General features: G+C 40.3%; 2 protein-coding genes across 2 annotated transcripts in view; one reads left to right on the top strand and one right to left on the bottom strand.

The window, feature by feature from the left end:
• The first annotated feature begins 1412 nt into the window (after positions 1 to 1412).
• On the top strand, positions 1413 to 6971 carry LOC126778732 (uncharacterized). The gene is made up of 4 exons (XM_050502354.1): positions 1413 to 2172; positions 2255 to 3420; positions 3977 to 4112; positions 6925 to 6971. The coding sequence occupies exons 1-4, from the start codon at positions 1413 to 1415 to the stop codon at positions 6969 to 6971; spliced, it is 2109 nt and encodes a 702-aa protein (XP_050358311.1).
• Positions 6972 to 9263: 2292 nt separating this feature from the next.
• Positions 9264 to 19246, bottom strand: part of LOC126778731 (fatty acyl-CoA reductase wat-like) — an 81700-nt gene continuing 71717 nt past the window's right edge. Inside the window, exons 10-11 of the mRNA XM_050502353.1 lie at positions 9419 to 9736; positions 9264 to 9294 (exon numbers count right to left, since the gene is read on the bottom strand). Of these exons, the coding sequence (XP_050358310.1) occupies positions 9264 to 9294; positions 9419 to 9736 (349 nt within the window). The remainder of the gene's footprint in view (positions 9295 to 9418; positions 9737 to 19246) is intronic.

The raw sequence follows: 19246 nt of genomic DNA, 5'->3' as shown, positions 1-19246 counted from the left end.
TAACAGTTTCCTGATGATTAATATAATATATAAGGTTTATTCAGATATGAGCGAAATTCTCTAATACCAAAGCGATTGTCTTAAGCGATATTTCGCTAAACATTGTATTTAGTATGTACATTATATGAACATATATATATAGTATGTACATTATATGAACACTCAAATTTACTATTTATGACGTAATTAATGTTGCCATTATCATATGATTAAATAAATGAACGCAATCATATTGATTAGTGATATGTTAACCGCTTACATCTGAATCGTATCCGAGCGGCTGTCGATTAACATCGCTTATCTGAACCTACCTTTATATTGACATATTTACACTTCACTAAGACTTTAATTTTTGCTAAATCATATTGAAAAATGGTCTTACAAGTGTAAATAAATGAATTTATAGTATTATTTTAAATTTCAACCAAATAACTAGTTTTTTTTAATCTGTAATAATGTTATAGTCGCAAACTGTAGTCTGTCCGATTAGTATTTATAGTTTTCGTTGTTTAACCATAGATTATATAAAAGCTTTTTAAAGTCGATAAGTAATTGCAGTAGAATTGAAATTGATATTTTATTTTTTTTATTAAATTGTATATTTAATGAATCGGACTCTTTCTAGCGCCGTTTAAATCATTAATGTACTTCATTTTACAATATGTATTATAATTAGACGAATTTTGTATATATTATCTGTAATTTTAAGTGTGATTTTTTTTTCTGTGCAAAAATATGTCGTAACAAAGTTACCCGAGTATTCTGTTAAATATTTATTTTAGTTTGTAAACAAATAAATACGAAAAATTTAGACAGTCGTTTTATTATTGTTGTCGTATTTTCGTATTTTTTCAATAGATTTTTATATAAATTCGATAAGTGTGTATTTGCCGTAATTAAAGTAAAACATTGGGCGTCTTTCGGGGACTATTGCGTCGCTATCGCTAAGCTTAGGGTATATAATTGCACGCGTTTTTTTACAAGCTTTTTTTTAATTTCACTTGTTAGTATGTGTGACTCGCGCTAACTAAGTTTTAAGCTAGTTCCAGACAAGCGATTGGACGTAACCTTGCAAACACCTTTTTTAATTTTAATATCTTTTAAATATATATTTAAAAATCTATTGAAATAAGCGAGTTATAACCGCTTCTGTAGTTATATTTTTTTTTGTTCTTGTTACAATTGTTTTTAATTGTATAAGATTTGATAAAATAGTCGATTGTAAATAAATATAATAAATAGTGTGATGGTAAGTATTCACCTCTTATTATTATCTATCATTCTATCATATCATTCATCTCTTATTATCTATTCTTTTATTATTATTATTATTTTTCTTTACCGTAGTAAAGAAGGGTAGGAAGGGAAAGAAACCTTCCCCCACAGCTTTTGTACCCACTGCAGCTGCGCCAATGGAGCCAATAGCACCTCAAGCTCCGAAACCGAAGTTGGCTACCCCTCGCACGGCTGCAGTGGTAACATTGCAGCCGGAGGCGCAAGTAAAGGGTGTCACGTACGCCCACGTCCTGGAGCGAGCCGAGCAGGGTGTAAAGCTTCAGGACCTCGGTATCTGTGGCGGACTTAAAGTCCGTCGTTCTGCGACGGGTGCCAGAGTCCTGGAGCTGCCTAGGGCCCAGTCGGACCAAGCAGAAAAGCTTGCCGAGAAGCTCCGCACTGTTTTGGATGGGGTGGCTAACGTTGTCCGCCATACAATGAAGGTGGACTTAAGGGTGACGGGCCTAGACGACTCCGTCACTAGGGAAAAGTTAATCGCCGCTGTCGCTCGTGAGGGGAGTTGCCCCGTTGAGGCGATTAAGTGCGGAGAGATGTCACGCGGACCCGGATACATGGGTATGGCTCGTGTGACATGTCCGATAGCGGTGGCGAAAAAACTGTCTGACAGCGGTTGTCTTCTGGTTGGATGGAGTTCAGCCAGGGTACACGTTTTGGAGCAGCGTCCTTTGCGCTGCTTCAAGTGCATGGGTCTTGGTCACACCAAGGCACTCTGCCCATCTAGGGCTGAACGTGCGGGACTTTGCTTCCGGTGCGGCGTCGATGGCCTCAAATCGGTGGGCTGCACGGGGAAGCTGCGCTGCGCAGTGTGCGCGGACGCTGGAAAGCCCTCCGGGCACATGATGGGGTCGAGGGAGTGCATCCCACCCATCACGAAGGGTAAGGTGGTCTTAGGCACACAGACCACCTCCAATGTCGGACGGCACCAGGCCGAGAAGGAAGCTGCAATGTCGTCATGCAGAAATCAGCTTCCTTCAGACGAACCTAAACCACTGCGCCGGGGCTCAAGACCTACTGCTGCAGTCCATGGCGGAGTGGGAGATCGACCTGGCTGTGGCCTGCGAGCCCTACTACGTCCTTCCCCTACCTCATTGGGCAGGTGACTTGGACGACACCGTGGCGGTCCTCACTCGCAACGGAACAGGTCCTCCCCTCTCACTCATTGAGAGGGGCTCGGGCTACGTAGTGGCGGAGTGGGGAGAGTACGTAGTTGTGGGAACGTACTTCTCCCCTAACCGCAGCTTGGTAGAGTTCGAGACATATCTTGGATCGCTCAGAGCTGCGGTGGCCAGACAGTCGATGAAACCTATTCTGGTTCTCGGCGACTTAAACGCGAAGTCACGCGCCTGGGGCAACCCCGCCACGAACCTGCGAGGAAGGGCTGTCCAAGTGTGGGCACTACTCTCCGGCCTATCCCTACTGAACAAGGGGCAGGCTCACACCTGCGTGCGCCATAACGGGGGGTCCGTGGTGGACGTCTCCTTCGCCACACCTGTCGTAGCACGCAGAGTGTCGGAATGGAGGGTAGAGGAAGAGGTGGAGACTCTGTCGGACCACCGTTACATCCAATTCGAGATCTCTACCACTCGCAGGCTGGCGGAACTCCAGAGGGTGCCGACCACTTTGCCGAGGTGGTCTCTTGGCCAGTTAGACCGCGAGCTAGTCAAGGAGGCCGCCATTGTGCAACGGTGGGGTTCCGCGGGACGGAGGGAGGGTGCCAGCGTGGAAGAGCTGGCGGGCCGCATTAGCCGTGCCCTCAAAGAGGTCTGCGATGCGGCCATGCCGAGGACCCGTCGCAGAGCCCAGCGCCGGCATGTGTACTGGTGGTCGCCCGAAATAGCCGAGCTTCGGGCGACGTGCAATCGGGCGCGGCGGGCCTACGTCCGCTGTCGAAGACGCAACGGCCTCGATGTGGACCTGGAGGGACAGCTTTTGGCGGCTTACCGCCAGCTAAAAAAGGACCTGCAGCTGGCAATAAGTCGGGCCAAAGAGAAGGCGAGGGAAGAGCTGCTGGTGAGCCTCAACCGAAACCCATGGGGGCGAGCATATCGAGGGTTTCGCAGAAAATTCCGCACCCAAACTACCCCCGTGACGGAGACGCTGCCGCCGGAGCTCGTTCTGCGCCTGGTCGGGGAACTGTTTCCCCACCCAGGCGAGTTTGTCCCTCCACAGATGGTCCCTCGCTCTGTGATAGAAGACCTAGTGGCCCCACCATTGATCACGGAGCGAGAAATGGAGATAGCCCTCGGCCGCTTGAGGACCAAAAACACGGCGCCGGGTCCGGACGGTGTTCTGTGCGATGCCCTGGAATACCTAGGTACAAGGCTTCGGGAGCTGTTCAACGAATGTCTGCGCAGCGGGCAGTTTCCGAAGCCTTGGAAGCAAGGGAAGTTGGTGCTCTTGCCAAAAGAGGGGCGGGCACCAGGCTCCTCTTCGGCATATAGGCCGATAGTGCTGCTGAACGAGACGGGCAAATTGTTTGAGAAGATTCTTGCAGCTCGTCTCGTTCAACACCTCAACCAGGCCGGTCCGGGTCTCTCGGAGGCTCAGTTCGGGTTCAGGGCGGGCCGTTCAACGATCGACGCCTTGAACGCCCTGAAGACTCGGACCACGGAAGCAGTGGCCCAGGGGCAAGTGGTCCTGGCGGTTAGACGTTGCAAACGCCTTTAACAGTCTCCAACAGTTTAATATTCGAGACGAGCACAGAGGCTCTCCGATACCAAGGGGTGCCGATCTATCTGAGGAGACTGTTGGAGGCGTACCTCCAGGACAGGGAGGTCGTATGGGCAGGAGGCGACGGAAAGTTGGTCCGGCGTCGGGTAGGCTGCGGCGTTCCACAGGGGTCGGTCCTCGGCCCAATTCTGTGGAACGTCGGTTTTGATTGGCTTCTGAAGGCACCCGTCCTTCCCGGTAGGGGGGTGTTCTGGTACGCGGACGACACCCTCATTACCGCGACGGGACGGGACTTTGGGGAGGCGGCCCGCCTGGCCGAAGTTGGAACAACTTTGACCGTGGACCGAATGGAAATGCTGGGCCTGAGAGTCTCCATATCCAAAACGGAGGCTCTCCTCTTCCACGGTCCACGGAGAGGCCCCCCTCGGGGGGCAAGTATCACCGTCCACGACGGACGGTGATCAAGGTGCAGGCCCAGATGAAGTATCTGGGCTTGATCCTGGACGGGCGATGGAGCTTCAGACAGCACTTCGTGCAACTCGGCCCGAAGCTCATCAACACAGCTGCCGCCTTGGGTCGCCTCCTACCCAACGTGGGAGGACCGGGATCGCTATGTCGGCGCCTCTATGCTGGCGTAGTGCGGTCGATGGCACTGTACGGTGCCCCGATATGGGTCGATGCGCTCACTGCTCACAACCGGGCCCTCCTGCGAAGGCCACAGAGGGTCATAGCGGTAAGAGCGATAAGAGGGTATCGTACGGTGTCTTGGACTGCGGCGACGCTCCTCGCGGGCGATCTGCCCTGGGAACTCCAGGCGGAGGTACTCGCAGAGGTGTACCGCTTCCGGGCCGAGGCGAGAGACCGCGGCGACCGTCCAGGGTCGGCTGATGTTAGGCGGATCAGGGCTCTAGCCCAGCAAGCCCTGATAGCCCGATGGGAGGAAGATCTGAGGTCCCCCACAGCGGGCCTGGCGACAGTGGAGGCGGTACGTCCCCACTTAAATCGCTGGCTCAAAAGAAAACGAGGCACGCTCTCGTTTAGGTTAACGCAGGTACTTACCGGACACGGCTGCTTCGGTAAGTACCTGCACAAGATAGCACGGCGGGAAATGTCACCTTCCTGCCACGAGTGTGGTGCGCCAACCGACACGGCGCAACACACCCTGACGGAGTGTGTCGCGTGGGGGCCCCAGAGGCTTTCTCTGGCGGCAGTTGTCGGCGGAGACCTCTCCTTGCCGAGCATCATCAACGCGATGCTCGGAAGCGATGAGTGTTGGTCGGAAATGGTCTCCTTCTGTGAAAATGTAATGTCGCAGAAGGAGGTCATTCTTTCTTCTCTCCAGTCTTCTTCGGCGGAAGAAGAAGAATGAGGCGCTATGCGCACCTTCTCCCTCCGCCGCAATAGGCGTCGCTGGGACTAGGGGGTTCTCAGTACCCTGGTAATCCCCATAGAGAATGGCTCCCTGCATACGCAGACCACCCGTCAGAGCGTCGCGGTAGCATGCGCAAGCGATCCCGTGGCGCTCCTCGTTATGACGGAAAGGGTACCGCTGGTTTTTTAGTGGGTATTCCGTTGTTCGGGGCGCTCTCGGCGCCTCGGACATCGGCGAGCCCCACTACCCCCCCACTGTTCCCGTGGGGGAAACGCGTAATGCGTTTTTCCAGCGTAAAAAAAAAAAGTATTCACCTCTTGAGTTATATTGGCAATATGCTACCAAATGACTGCCTCGTTGGTATAGTGGCTAGATATGCCGCACACCCCGAGGTCTAACCTCAGGTAAGGCTGATAAAAAGTTACTGGACTTTATGTCGATAAATCTCAGTAGCAGCCCGGAGTCTAGAAGTTGAAATTGTGTACACTCCCGTGCCTCGGAAAGCACGTAAAGCCGTTGGATCTGCGCCTGAACTCTTTCCGGTCGTGTCGGATTGTCGTCCCATCGTATTATGAGAGTGAGGGAATAGAGAGTGCACCTGTGTTTGTGCACACACTTGTGTCCTATAAAATGTCCCGCGCAGTTGGCTAATCTCTCTTAAGATCAATAAGAAAGTATATTATGTGTTCCATGAGCCGCTTAGTATAGGACCGTTTGAAACTGCGATATATGGCAGTGTAGCGTCAGAAGAACAATGATAAAAAAAAATTTTTTTTTTTTGAAACTTCGATTTGGTATTCGTTGATGTTCATACAGGACTTTGTAACCTCCATTACACGTCTGAATAGGGTTAGTATTTTTTTGTGAGATTGGTATGCGTTTTTAGAACAGGACCCTAAATAAAAAATTACAACTGGAATTAAAAAAAGTCCTATGTCAACCACATGAAATTAAATAAAATTTTTACTAGATTTAGACTTAGCACTTTTGTGCAAACCCGTCTGGGTACCAAATAGCAATACTTATTATTATTGTGTTACAGGTTCAAGTATGAGTGAGCCAGTGTAACTACGTACACAAGGGACATAACATCTTAGTTACCAACGCGGCGCATTTGCGACTTAAAGAAAGGTTATTGCTTCTTACAGTGCCAATATCTATATGGCGGTGGTGACCACTTACCGTCCGGTGGCAATTATATCTACTTCAAACACTCGCTTACAAGTCTTTCAGATAAATAAAGCAATGGCTTTACCGATGCAAAGCTACACCTGTTTGACCCTTTCGTGTATTTAGTTTATATGTGTGAAGAGTTCGAGCGTCAGATGACGTCTGCGTAAGATTTGTTATTGTGAGTGTGTTAATGTGTGCGTGAGATCGGTACACGAGCACGCATGCTTACACATCAACTCTCGTGTACCTTGGCACTCCCACTATTTTTATTTTTTTATTTCTCTAGATAAAGTAAATCCCGGCTTAAATAGTTCAAATTAAACCCGATTTTCTCCAATTTTAAGATAGTGACGTAAAATTCTTAAGTTAATCTAGTAATAGTTTTAATTAAAGTACTTTTTTTCTATTTCCAGCCAACATTATACCCGTCGCTAAAGAAAGGGAAGCTATCGTATTATAAGCTATAAATTTTTTATCTGTTTTTGTTAAATGTATGGAAAATATTTAAATTTAGTTTAGTTTTAATGAAAATTGGTGGTTAATATATGGTGACTTCATAGACCATTAATATTCTGTGACGTCATAGTATTTTTGTTTTGTTTATTTAACTATCGACTATTTACGTATAGTCACAGAGTTATGATGGCTAGACCCCACTCACACGTAGCCTTGTGACGTTCTGTCAATACTATATAATCAAAGATATTAAGATGACACCATAGACAATTAAAAATAAAAATATAAATTTGGTACTTTTATATACATATGTATGTATGGACTATAATCTAACTTCTAGAAGTCAACAAGTGTTGGGATTATAACATAAAAATTATATATTATCTATGTGATTTTTAAAGAACTGCCTCTTTTTAAATTAATATGGCTATTTGTGAGTTACAAGCTATTTAAATATTTTATGTGTATAATTCAAATACGCATTGTGAAAGATGAAATGCAGATTTTGAAGAATTTTCGTCACAAACTGAATTCCAAGATGGCGAGGCCGCAGCTTCTGCTAGTATATAATAAATCCATATAAATCTGACGATCCGGTTGGCGTGATTAGTGGACGCTTGCCTTTCACGCCGAAGGTTGTGGGTTCGATTCCCACCCAGTACAAATATTTTTGCGCATGAACATGTCTGTTTGTCCTGAGTCTGGGTGTAATTATATATACAAGTATGTATTTACAAAAGTTGTAGTATATCAGTTGTCTGGTTTCCATAGTACAAGTTCTGCTTAATTTGGGATCAGTTGACCGTGTGTGAAAAATGTTTCAGGATATTATTATTATATAAATCTTTATAGAGCTATTCTGGATGGAGAAATTCGTAACTCACCGCAGAATATCGTGAAATGTCAGGTATACGACATCCTGTTATAATAATAATAATTTAAGTTATCCCTGTTAAAAGGGAAATATAAAAGATAGATTTAAAAAAATATATATTTTATTTATTTCTTCACAAAAAGTTTACAAATTGACATTTAACATTTAAATATCAATTATAAACGTGAAGACTGGTGCTTGCAATAGATAAGCTGTTCTACAAGACACCAGGCCGCCACTCCCGTTTATATGAATGAAACAATGAAAGAAAAATAAATGTATAAAGTAAGAAGTAAGAAATAATAAAAATAAAAAATGGAACAAATATGATGTCCATGGTTATGTATGCGTGCACGCAAGTATATGTGTGTGTGTTGAATTTTTTTTTTATTAATGTGTAAATTTGTTTATTTTTTCAAGCTTGTTGAACGACTCCACCGATTGTCATTTATTAGATTTTGCATACACGTTATCACGGGTATGACATATAGAAAAGGACGTAGGGTATCAACACCTACCAGAACCGCCCCCCCCCTCCCTATTCGGGCGGAAACTATTTGGCTATAATGATTATAACATTTAATTAAGCGTGTCCTACACGAGTGACGTACGTAGTGTCTTTTTAAAGAATAGTGTAGCTCTGTATTCGGTTATTATATAATTACGTATTTGTAGTCGTTCTTATGTAATAGAAAAAGCCGAGATGGCCCAGTGGTAAGAACGCGTGAATCTTAACCGATGATCGTGGGTTGAAACCCGGGCAAGCACCACTGAATTTGCATGTGCTTAATTTGTGATTATAATTCATCTCGTGCTTTACGGTGAAGGAAAACATCGTGAGGAAACCTGCATGTGTCTAATTTCACTGAAATTCTGCCACATGTGAATTCTACCAACCCGCATTGGAGCAGCGTGGTGGAATAAGCTCCAAACCTTCTCATCAAAAAGAGGAGAGGAGGCCTTTAGCCCAGCAGTGGGACATTCACAGGCTGTTACGGATACGGATTATGTAATAGTGTTTTATTATATTATGTATTAAATGTTTATCATTCATGTTGTTTTATTTATTATTATATTATTTATTATATTGGGTTGGTGAAATACACATGTGACAGAATTTCAGTGAAATTAGACACATGCAGGTTTCCTCACGACGTTTTCCTTCACTGTCAAGTGCGAGATGAATTATAAACACAAATTAAGCATATGAAAATCAGTGGTGCTTGCCTGAGTTCCAACCCTTGATCATCGGTTAAGATTCTAACCACTGGGCCATCTCGGCGACAAATGTTGACATATCCCTAACAAATAGTTTTTGTCTTACATTACTTTATATTTAACGATCATATATTTTACGGTCCAGTGGACATACTTGTGGCAAATTACAATCGAAATCTTTATCAATTAATAAGATTTATTCGCTTATTTGGTCTTGCAAAATCGGGACCAAATACTGTGGATGCCATAAAACAGAGTTTTCACATGACCATGTATCGCAAAGTACCAATTTAAAATAATACAAATAAGTACTTACAAAACATGACAACAACAAAATATATAAACTAATGACAGCCGACGTCAGTTTAAATAACCCGTACAAGTACAATGGGAGTACTATATAATGTACTATTCTCAACACCGACTGCTTCCATAAGGCGTAACTTCTGTTCTCCATGTCTTCTTTTACGATATATTTTACAACTCCGTAACACCAAACTAAAACGAATTCCTTCATGTCTACAGATGAAATATCACAATTGTATATTACTTTGTCAGTTTCCGATAACTTGTTGTGTAGACTCAGAGTGTTCGCGTCGTGGAAGTTCCATTCATTGTTTGTGAAATACGCTAACGCCGACGAAAGGGATTGCACCAAATTGTGTACCTTAAATAACCTGAAAATTAAAAAAAAAACACATTATCTAAAATCGTTCCCCTAATTTGTATGACACAATCGCTCCGTTTTTGGTCTAGTGGTTAGCTTTTAAGATTCCAAAAGTATTTCTTGGGTTTTTCTGTCGAGAACTTCGCTTCACTTCTAATAGTTTGGAATTAGCAGTGTGTACACTCCTGTATATAAATTTCGCTCTGCGTCTGAATGATTTCCGTTCGGATTTGCCGTCCCATCGGCTTATCACTCATAAGCCGATGGCACTTTGCGTACACATGCCTTTACTTTAATATGTTCTGCTCAGTTGGCTAGTCCAACAAAATGTCCGTGTGGCCGAAATCATTCAAGAAACCATCAACAACAAAGGATCAAGCGATTTTTTTTTTATCAATTTGGCTCTATGTTTAAAGTCTTACAAACGTATTAATAATACCTTGCTTTTTGTCCAATCAACAAACAGCATCCATCAATTATAACAGCAGGAATGTAATGTAATATCAATGTTAGTATTAAGTAGAGAAACTTATATGGGGTATCAAATGTGCCGCAGTACCATAATGCTTTTGTAGGTACAAGAGCCCTTGATTCATTTTTCATAATATTCACGAGTTCCCCTGTAATGCGGATATTATATTTTATACGATTTGGCTCAATTTTTTTTTTATTATGTAGGCAGGTGGACGAGCATCTGGGACTTGGATGGAGCACTTACCTGATGATAAGTGGTTATCACCGCTCATAGACATTGGCGATGTAAGAAATAATAACTATTCCTTACATCGCCAATGCGCTACCAACCTTGGGAACTGAGATATTCGGTCTGTCAGTTATATCATTATAAAATTTATATTGCTTACAAAAACTCAAATAAAATAAAATCTTAAGTACAAATATTTCTAGCATGAGTAAATCATAGCAGTTCTACATAACTTTCAAAATTGGGGATAAAAAATATGTTACAGATCACAAAGATTTGGTACTTAGAATAAATCCTTATAACACGAAAATAATTATTTCGAAGGCAATTCGCTTCATACAATACTTACCGAAAGTCAGTGGATTTCTTTTGCCACTAACTGTATAAACCATTAGCTGTTGGTTTCCTGCTATAGATCTGTCGTGGGTCTCCACCGCTGCAGTTATCATAGTATTGGTTACGATATCCACAGGTACGAAATCGATTTTTATTTTCAAATTATTCCAAAACACACGTACAACGCCTAGAGATACTCCAAGAATTACCTAAAAATTTAAAAGTAGTATAACGATAGAACTTGCAATCAACTTCGGGCTCTAGGAAGTAGACGTGAAGAAGGAGGGAGAAGGTAAATGAGGAGAATTCCTTGTAATTTCATTACCAGTTTGGTAAACACTTTCTCAATATCTCAACATTTTTCGACATTTTTATATTACATAATATTTCGTTTTCGTAACGGTAGAAGTTAGCTCATCGGCTCTTCTCCAATATGAGTTTTATAATAGGATTAATTTTATAGTAATTACGGCTGCTCACACAATGAAATCCAATGATCAATTCAAGGTCAAAGTTTATTTTAATTCCTGCCATTGGAATAGACTTGAGCGTGGCCACATGTCTATGGTACGGAGCCGACCGCCGTGTAACGGCACGCTGCCGCGCCGGGAGACGGAGATATTAACACATGCAAACTAAGCAACAGCAATAAATTGCGGTGCACCGTACACGGCACCGCGTTGCGGCACGACGCCGCGCCGTACTGTAGACATGGGGCCACGCCCTTAAGGTAGTTTCTGCAATTATTTTGTTGTGATTTCTTGGCTTTCTTATTGTTACGCATATTTTACCGATTGCTGGTCGAGAGATACAAATAGGCAAGCCTTCTCCCATGACTCTGACGAGCTCTTCAGCGACTGCTTTTGTGATTGCATAACTATTTGCCCATTGATCCATAAATCTTAAAAATGAAAAATAAAAATATGAATACTTATTATATTGATATATTTTATTTCACCATGGAAATCCTATAAGCTATATCTTTAACAAATTGGCAATGAGCATAACGACTAAGCTGATATTTAATAAATCGTTTCTTAAATATTGTAACCAGACATAAATCGAAACGACGTTAGACTATCGAAAGTGCTAAATAGAAGATGGAAAATACTTTTTGATACATTTGGACGCAGTAAATAGTAATTTTATACGATCTTATACTCACGGTTCGATCATGGCATCAAGTTTATCATCATCCACACATTCAGCGAGTTGTATCATTGTTTGTTGGTATAGGACTCTGGTAAAAATCCTCTTTAACATCTCCTTTAATACGATTCTTTATGGCGTGGGAGTACGCTGTAGAGACGTGGACAACCGATCTACGAACATAGGTAATAATAAAAAAAATGTAATAATTGCAGCACAAAGTTATATTATAAATTTTTATAAGACGAATTGACGAATTAAAGAAGTAGTTAAAAGCTCCTTCCTCAGTTTTGAAATTAATTATATTCAAAGTGATTTTAATTTTATTAGGTACAATTTCGATTTTGTTATTTATGTTCCAGAGAAATGACTCAATGAATAATTTGAAGTAAGCACTAATTCTAATATTTATTGAAAGGGTTAGTACAATTACTTTGTTTAACATTATAAAGTATATAATAGTATAAATATTAACTAACTTTAAGTGTTTGCAAACTTGAGCTAATTTAAGCATCTCTCTGCAACGTGAAATATTACGTTGACCTGAAATAATAGTATAAAATTAAACAAATAAAAACGTTATATTATAACGCTTGGGTTGGAACATTTCTGACCAACGCGGTCCATTTCACCTCTTACTCTGCGTTAAAGAAAAAAATATTTAGGAAACCTGCATATGTCAAAGCCACATATGCTTCTACCAACCAATGGTGCAGTAACCCTCAATCCTTATCCTCAAAAGGAGAGGAGATTTAAGAGCCTTAGTTAAACAGTGTGAGATTCACAGGCTGTTAAGCCTTAATATTAACATGAAATGTACCCGTCCAAATATTCTTTATTTATTCATCAAAAAATGTCATCGTTACCTCATCACTCAGCCTCGCCCAAGTCTTCACATCAATACCGAGTTTATCTTCGCTAGAATCGCCTTCAACAATCTCGAGTTTGTTAACAAAGTTCGGTTGTTCCATAAAAAGTTCCTCGAAAAGCTGAAATTAAAATATTTTACATAATAAATATAAAAAATACATTTTTAAAAATATAAATGAGAAAATATTTATAAATACTGCATAATATTAAGGGAATCGAACGAGTGATGCCGAGATGTTAGACGTTAAGAACGCCTGAATTTTAACCGCTGATATCGGGTTACCCAGCCAAGCATCACTGAATTTTTTTATGATTAATTTGTTTTTATAATTTATCTCGTGCTCGGCGGTGAAGGAAAACATCGTGAGGAAACTTGTATGTGTCTTATTTCAATGAAATTCTACCACATGTGTATTCTACCAACCCGCATTGGAGCAGCGTGGTGGAATAAGCTCCAAACCTTCTCCTCAAAAGGGAGAGGAGGCCTTAGCCCAGCAGTGGGACATTAACAGGCTGTTACTGTACTGTAAATAATATTTATCGATTACGTAGAATAAAATAAATTTATCGAAGAAAATAGCCGAGATGGCCTAGTGGTAAGAACGCGTGAATCTTAACCGATGATCGTGGGTTCAAACCCGGGCAAGCACCACTGAATTTTCATGTGCTTAATTTGTGTTTATAATTCATCTCGTGCTTAACGGTGAAGGAAAACATCGTGAGGAATAATATTATAATAAATTTAATATTATTTAAAGTTGTTTAAATTAAATCAAGTCTACAGTTCCGAAAGGCATTTTGAAGTCGATTTTGCTTTTATAAAAAAAAATCTAACCAATATTTAGGCAAACAGGGTACTGAATGAGAAACTTACCTTACGGATTCGATCCTCGAAGCTAAATAACGAATGCAATTGACGTTAACAATAAAACGAATATATTTTTCATTTCCTTTTATATCAGTAAAATACGAGGCAAGTTTAAGTTTACATATCAATATAATGTTCCGTGAGATTTTAAATCAACAAAAACCCAATACATTACAATACACCCAATCTTTCATGTTATTACATGAAAGATTTTGTACATCTGCGAAAACTGGATTTATTATGAATATGTCATATTAAAAAAGTATTTAACTTTCCAAATATCTTTGATAAGATCGAAGAAGAAGTGAGTACTTAAATAAGCAAGACAATCGGACAATTTCAGCCATGGCGGCCAATCTCAAAAGAGATTAGTCAACTACGAAGGAGATATTATAGTGCACAAGTTTGTGCGCAAACACAGGTGCACTTTCTATTCCCTTACTCTCATAATTCGATGGGATGGCATTACGACATGACCGGAAAGAGTTCAAGCGCAGGACCAACGGCTTTACGTGCTTTCCGGGCACGGGAGTGTGTACACTTGAAACTTCCAGACTCCGGGCTGCTACTTAGAGACAGAAAAACTCAATAACTTTTTATTGGCCCGACCTGGGGTATATGGACCTGGGCTATGGGTAATCCAGGACCTCCGCATCTGCGGCCTTATTTGTGACTACAAAATTAATATATAAATAGACCAACGAGGCTGTTAATCAATCTCTATAAAAATGCTTAAATAAAAAAAGACGCAAGTCAAATCTCCGAATCCCATTTTGTTTCTGGTTCTCAAACGATAAGTAGGTTATGTCGCGATTTGTGATTTGTTAAAATTTAAAATATATACTTTATTCATAGAGACTGTCGCAACTTTTGACTCGTCATTTTACAATTTTAATTTTATAATAAAGCTCTCTCTCCACTAATCTAATCTGATTAAGATTACCTCCTTCCCGACGTCGCGCCCTTAGGACACGCATATTCTAAGCCCTTGTGGACTCCCTACATCCAGCTGAGTATCTTAAAGACTTCATCTTTCTTCCAGATAATCAGAATTTCGATTACACTGGAAAATATATTCTTAAATTTGTACCGAGATGCCTAGCGGATGTGAAACATTGAAATTAACGGTCTTTGAAAGAATTTTAATTAAGCAAACGCATTAAATGGGTCATAAAATTAATATATATTTCTTATTAAATTATAATAATATATTAGGAACGAAGTGAGTATGAGTATACATATATGCGTAACGCACACACAAGAGATTAGAGAGTGGTGGTGGAGAGTGGACATGAGGCAAGAAAGCAGTTTTAATTAATGACATTCAAGAAAATTGTAATACGTATGTAATATGCAGTACTTGAATTGAAGGGGTAGTTAGCCAGTGTAATTACAGGCACAAGGGACATAACATCTTAGTTCCCAAGGTTGGTGGTGCATTGGCCATGTAAACGATGGTTAACATTTCTTACAACGCCAATGTCTATGGCCGTTGGTGACCACTTACCATCAGGTGGCCCATATGCTCGTCCGCCTTCCTATACTATAAAAAAAATTTAAATCACACGGAACATTATCTTAAATGTTAATCATAAACTTGCCAGACTATATTTATCAACGTCACTTGCATTCAGTATCTAGATTCGAGAATTGAGTTCGATATCGTTCGGTCGACATAAACTAAATAACTACAAATAATATCGGAAAGTTATATATATATATATATATATATATATATATATATATATATGGATTTTATCAGAAATTAAATTCGTCGTTTTCCAAGATTATATTAACGTTAAACTCACTAGTTACTAATTTGATTTTCTCGCGCGATACGTAAATTAATATTATTATAATCTTTGTATTTATATATATTTCTTTGTGATTACATAAAACTAAACATAAGTACTAGAAACTGTTGTCCAGAATGTTAACGTACATAATGCTCATTTGAATTGCAAATAAAATGTTTAAATTTAAATTGGATGGAAATAGAAATATGACCCAATGTCATTTCAAAGCATACGTGTTTAATAAAACTAGATTTTCATTACATAAAAAACTTCCGTTAACGTATTTATTATAGTTAGCGTTCCGTTACTAGCAATAAGTCAAATAAATTTTTTTATATCAGTGGCGCACTTAGGAGGCAAGCGACTCGTAAGTCGTGACGGCAAACGGCGTGTCGCTCTCCTATACAGTCACTTCATGCCCCCTCTCCCCCGCTACCCTCTACTTCCTTGTGTTGAAATAATCGTATCAACTAAAAAGAGAACCAGAAAAAAATCTAAAACTATAATATATGTATATAATCTTTCAAAAGTCAGATGGCCCGAAAGAAATTTAACCAAAAGACGTACTTTCTTCTCGCTTAAAAACGCCTTTCGCGTGTCCCCCATGAAGTGGGGGAGGGGTGGTCGTAAAACTCGAGCGTCATGGAATAGCTTGCGCCTCGACGGTTGGCCTCCTACCCGGTCTTTTTCAGCAAAGCGAGTCAGTTGAGGCACTCTCCTCGTGCACCTGGCCCGCAGCCTCCTTCGGCGACATGACGTTTCGAAGGAGACCATCCTCTTACAACACCTCTCGCTACCCAGCATATCTCCGCCCCTAACAATCTATGTCTGTTGTGAAAGCATTCTCCTACCTAGACGATAATATATATATATATATAACATTGTATTGTGTTTTGCTATTTCAAATGTGACGGAACATTGTTTTCATAATTAAACTTAAACTTGCCTTTAACTATATCGATATAAAAGGGGGCAAAAAATAAATTCGGTTTATTGTTAACGTCTCTCGCTTTCTAATTTCGAGAATCAAGTGCGACGTCGTTGGAAAGGTAAGAATGATATCCATTATTCTGTATTTGGCTAAATATTGATTAAAAGAAACGTTATGTTGGAACCGACTTCAACAACCTGCAGGGACCCTATAGACTTGACTTTTCCTTTGGACTCATTTCGAGAAAAAAACCGCGAAATAATTTTGTAACCATACACGGTGTCGCGGACCATTTAAGTTGAATCAATGGAATATCAGGGACCATGTCTGCGGTTGAGGCTTTATAGTCCAATATGAGAACGGCAACATCTTCTACACTTTGTGCGCTTGTTTTTGCAACATGGCATTAATTCTTATGAAAAATATCGTGATTAGATCATAGACAGTTTTAAGTACCTTTTTATAGTTTTGTGATATTTCAACAGGTAGTTAATAGGTAGTTTGAAAACACTCGTACTTAAGCATTTGTTTTCGATTTGTAAATAATTTTGTAAATAAAGTTTATAGGTTAGGTAGGTATTTCATTACGTCGCCTCATATATTTTATTCTCATTGTTTTGTTAAATTTATAATTAGTTAGTTACTTCATAATAAGTACTTTTTTTTAATTCACAAATTTAACTTTAAGTTTTAAGAGGATACAATTTCCTGGGAAGGTATCGTTTGCAGTCACAGTAAATAAATCACAGAGACAGAAAATCAAGTATGTCGGAATAGGGACTAATGTTTTTCTCATGGCCAATTTTACAGCTAGTTATTATACAGTTAGTTATTATATCATAAATATTTTTGTCATATTATTGTTTTAGACAAGATGAGGATCATCGAAGCTATTCAAGAAGAAGCGCGAGCAACGAATGACGCAATTAAGAAGGCAATTTCAAGCGGAGACTCTTCAGTCCAAAAGTTTTACGACAACGCTGTGGTCTTTGTTACTGGCGGGTCAGGATTTGTTGGCAAACACATGATCGAGAAAATCTTTAGGTATTTAGAGTTTTAATTTCTTTTTTTGAATAATTCTATTTGTTTTAATGGTACTGCATAGTAAGGTCCTCCAGATCGATTTCGGCCACAACAGCCTAAAGAGAGATTAGCTAACTGCGCAGGAGATATTATAGTGCACAAGTGTGTGCGCAAACATAGGTGCACTCTCTATCTCTAGCTCTCATAATCCGATGGGAAGGCTATCCGACATAACCGGAAAGAGTTCAGGCGCTAGTCGTTCAGAAAGAGGTTTCCGAGGTACGGGCGTGTACACACTTCATAACCCCGGGCTGCGGACTGAAAATTTTCTAACAGAAAAACCAAATAATTTTTTACCAATAAAAATCCCAGGTCAAGTTGGCCCGATTGAACAAAGGACCTCCAGGTCAGCGGTCTTATATCTAGCCAGTAGACCAACGAGGCAGTCAACCTGCATAGTACAGTACATATATATAGTAACTTATTTGTGGGGCAATGACGGTTTTAGAACAGGATCCCTGCCTCTGTTGCTTGGCAATAAAATAAATGCCATTCATTCGTCAACTTTATACAATATGTAATGTTTGCAAAGTTTGCCCTTATCCTGAGAGCAATTATTTTTTTCATTAGATCATCTAATGTTAGAAAAGTCTACATGTTGCTCCGAGTAAAGAAGGGGAAAGCTGTCCAAGAAAGACTTAAAGCTGTTTTGGATGATCCGGTATGTTGCGATGCGAATATGAATAGATATTATAAATGTTAAAGTTTGTATGTTTGTTATTCAATTACGGACAAAATCAGCTTGACGGATTTGGTTATAATTTGGAATAGCCTGCTATTGCTAACACACCCCCTCACCGTCTCACGAGGCGAAGCAGTGGGAAAAAACTAGTGTTAGTATAATCTCAGATCAGCATTGCTTAAAAGCAACATGCTGCGGAAAATTTGAAGCATGTCTTTTGGAGTTTGTGTAATTTAGACACACATACACACACATGCAAGAGAAACAGAAACACAGATAATCAGAGAGCCTCTGCTTGCTGTAAAGGTTTTAGTAGCACACTGAGCCCATTAATTTAATTTTAGTTTTAATTTTATTATAGTGATCCTTATTATGTGCGGCCGTAAATAGTTTTATTTTTATTAATAAATACGAATATAGACTATTAAGAGACTAGACACAGAGACTAATAAAACTCTGCTATTCAAGCTAGCCACTTGACTAACGACGCAGAAGACAATAGTATTTATTACGTAAAATGTTTTCATTTTAGCTTTTCGAAGAACTACTTAAGGAACAGCCAAACTTTTAACAAACTCGAGATTGTAGAAGGTGATTCTAGCGAAGATAACCTGGGTATTGATGATAAGACCTGGGCGAGGCTGAGTGATGAGGTAACGAGCGATTTTACTAAGGTTCTCTATCAGTCAGCCAATAACGTGAATTCCATGGACCATGGTAAAAAATCTAACTAATAGGCTAAGGTATCTTCGTTTTGAGGAAATGGTTAGGACCTTACTCTACCACACTACTCCAGGGTTGGTACACATGTAGCTCTGACACACGTAGGTTTCCTCAGATGGTTTTCTTTACCGGCTAGCACGATATTAATAGCAACGTGTTGTGCAGAAATGTGCCAACTGAAACAATATATATTATTTTAAAGACATTCCATAGTGTTATGTGACAACGTTCCTGTCTGTAAAAATGGATTCCACTTTAAAATCTTAATCACTTTTATTGGTATGTCTGTGTCAATTGTAGATTAATAACTGTTTATTTTTTTATTATTATTTCAGGTCAACATAATTTTTCACGTTGCAGCGTCCGTAAATTTTCGCGA

The sequence above is a fragment of the Nymphalis io genome, chromosome 27, assembly GCF_905147045.1.
Source record: "Nymphalis io chromosome 27, ilAglIoxx1.1, whole genome shotgun sequence".
Classification (NCBI taxonomy): Eukaryota; Metazoa; Arthropoda; class Insecta; order Lepidoptera; family Nymphalidae; genus Nymphalis; species Nymphalis io.
Note: the sequence above shows the minus strand (reverse complement) of the source record. Positions and strands in the feature narration are given on the sequence as shown.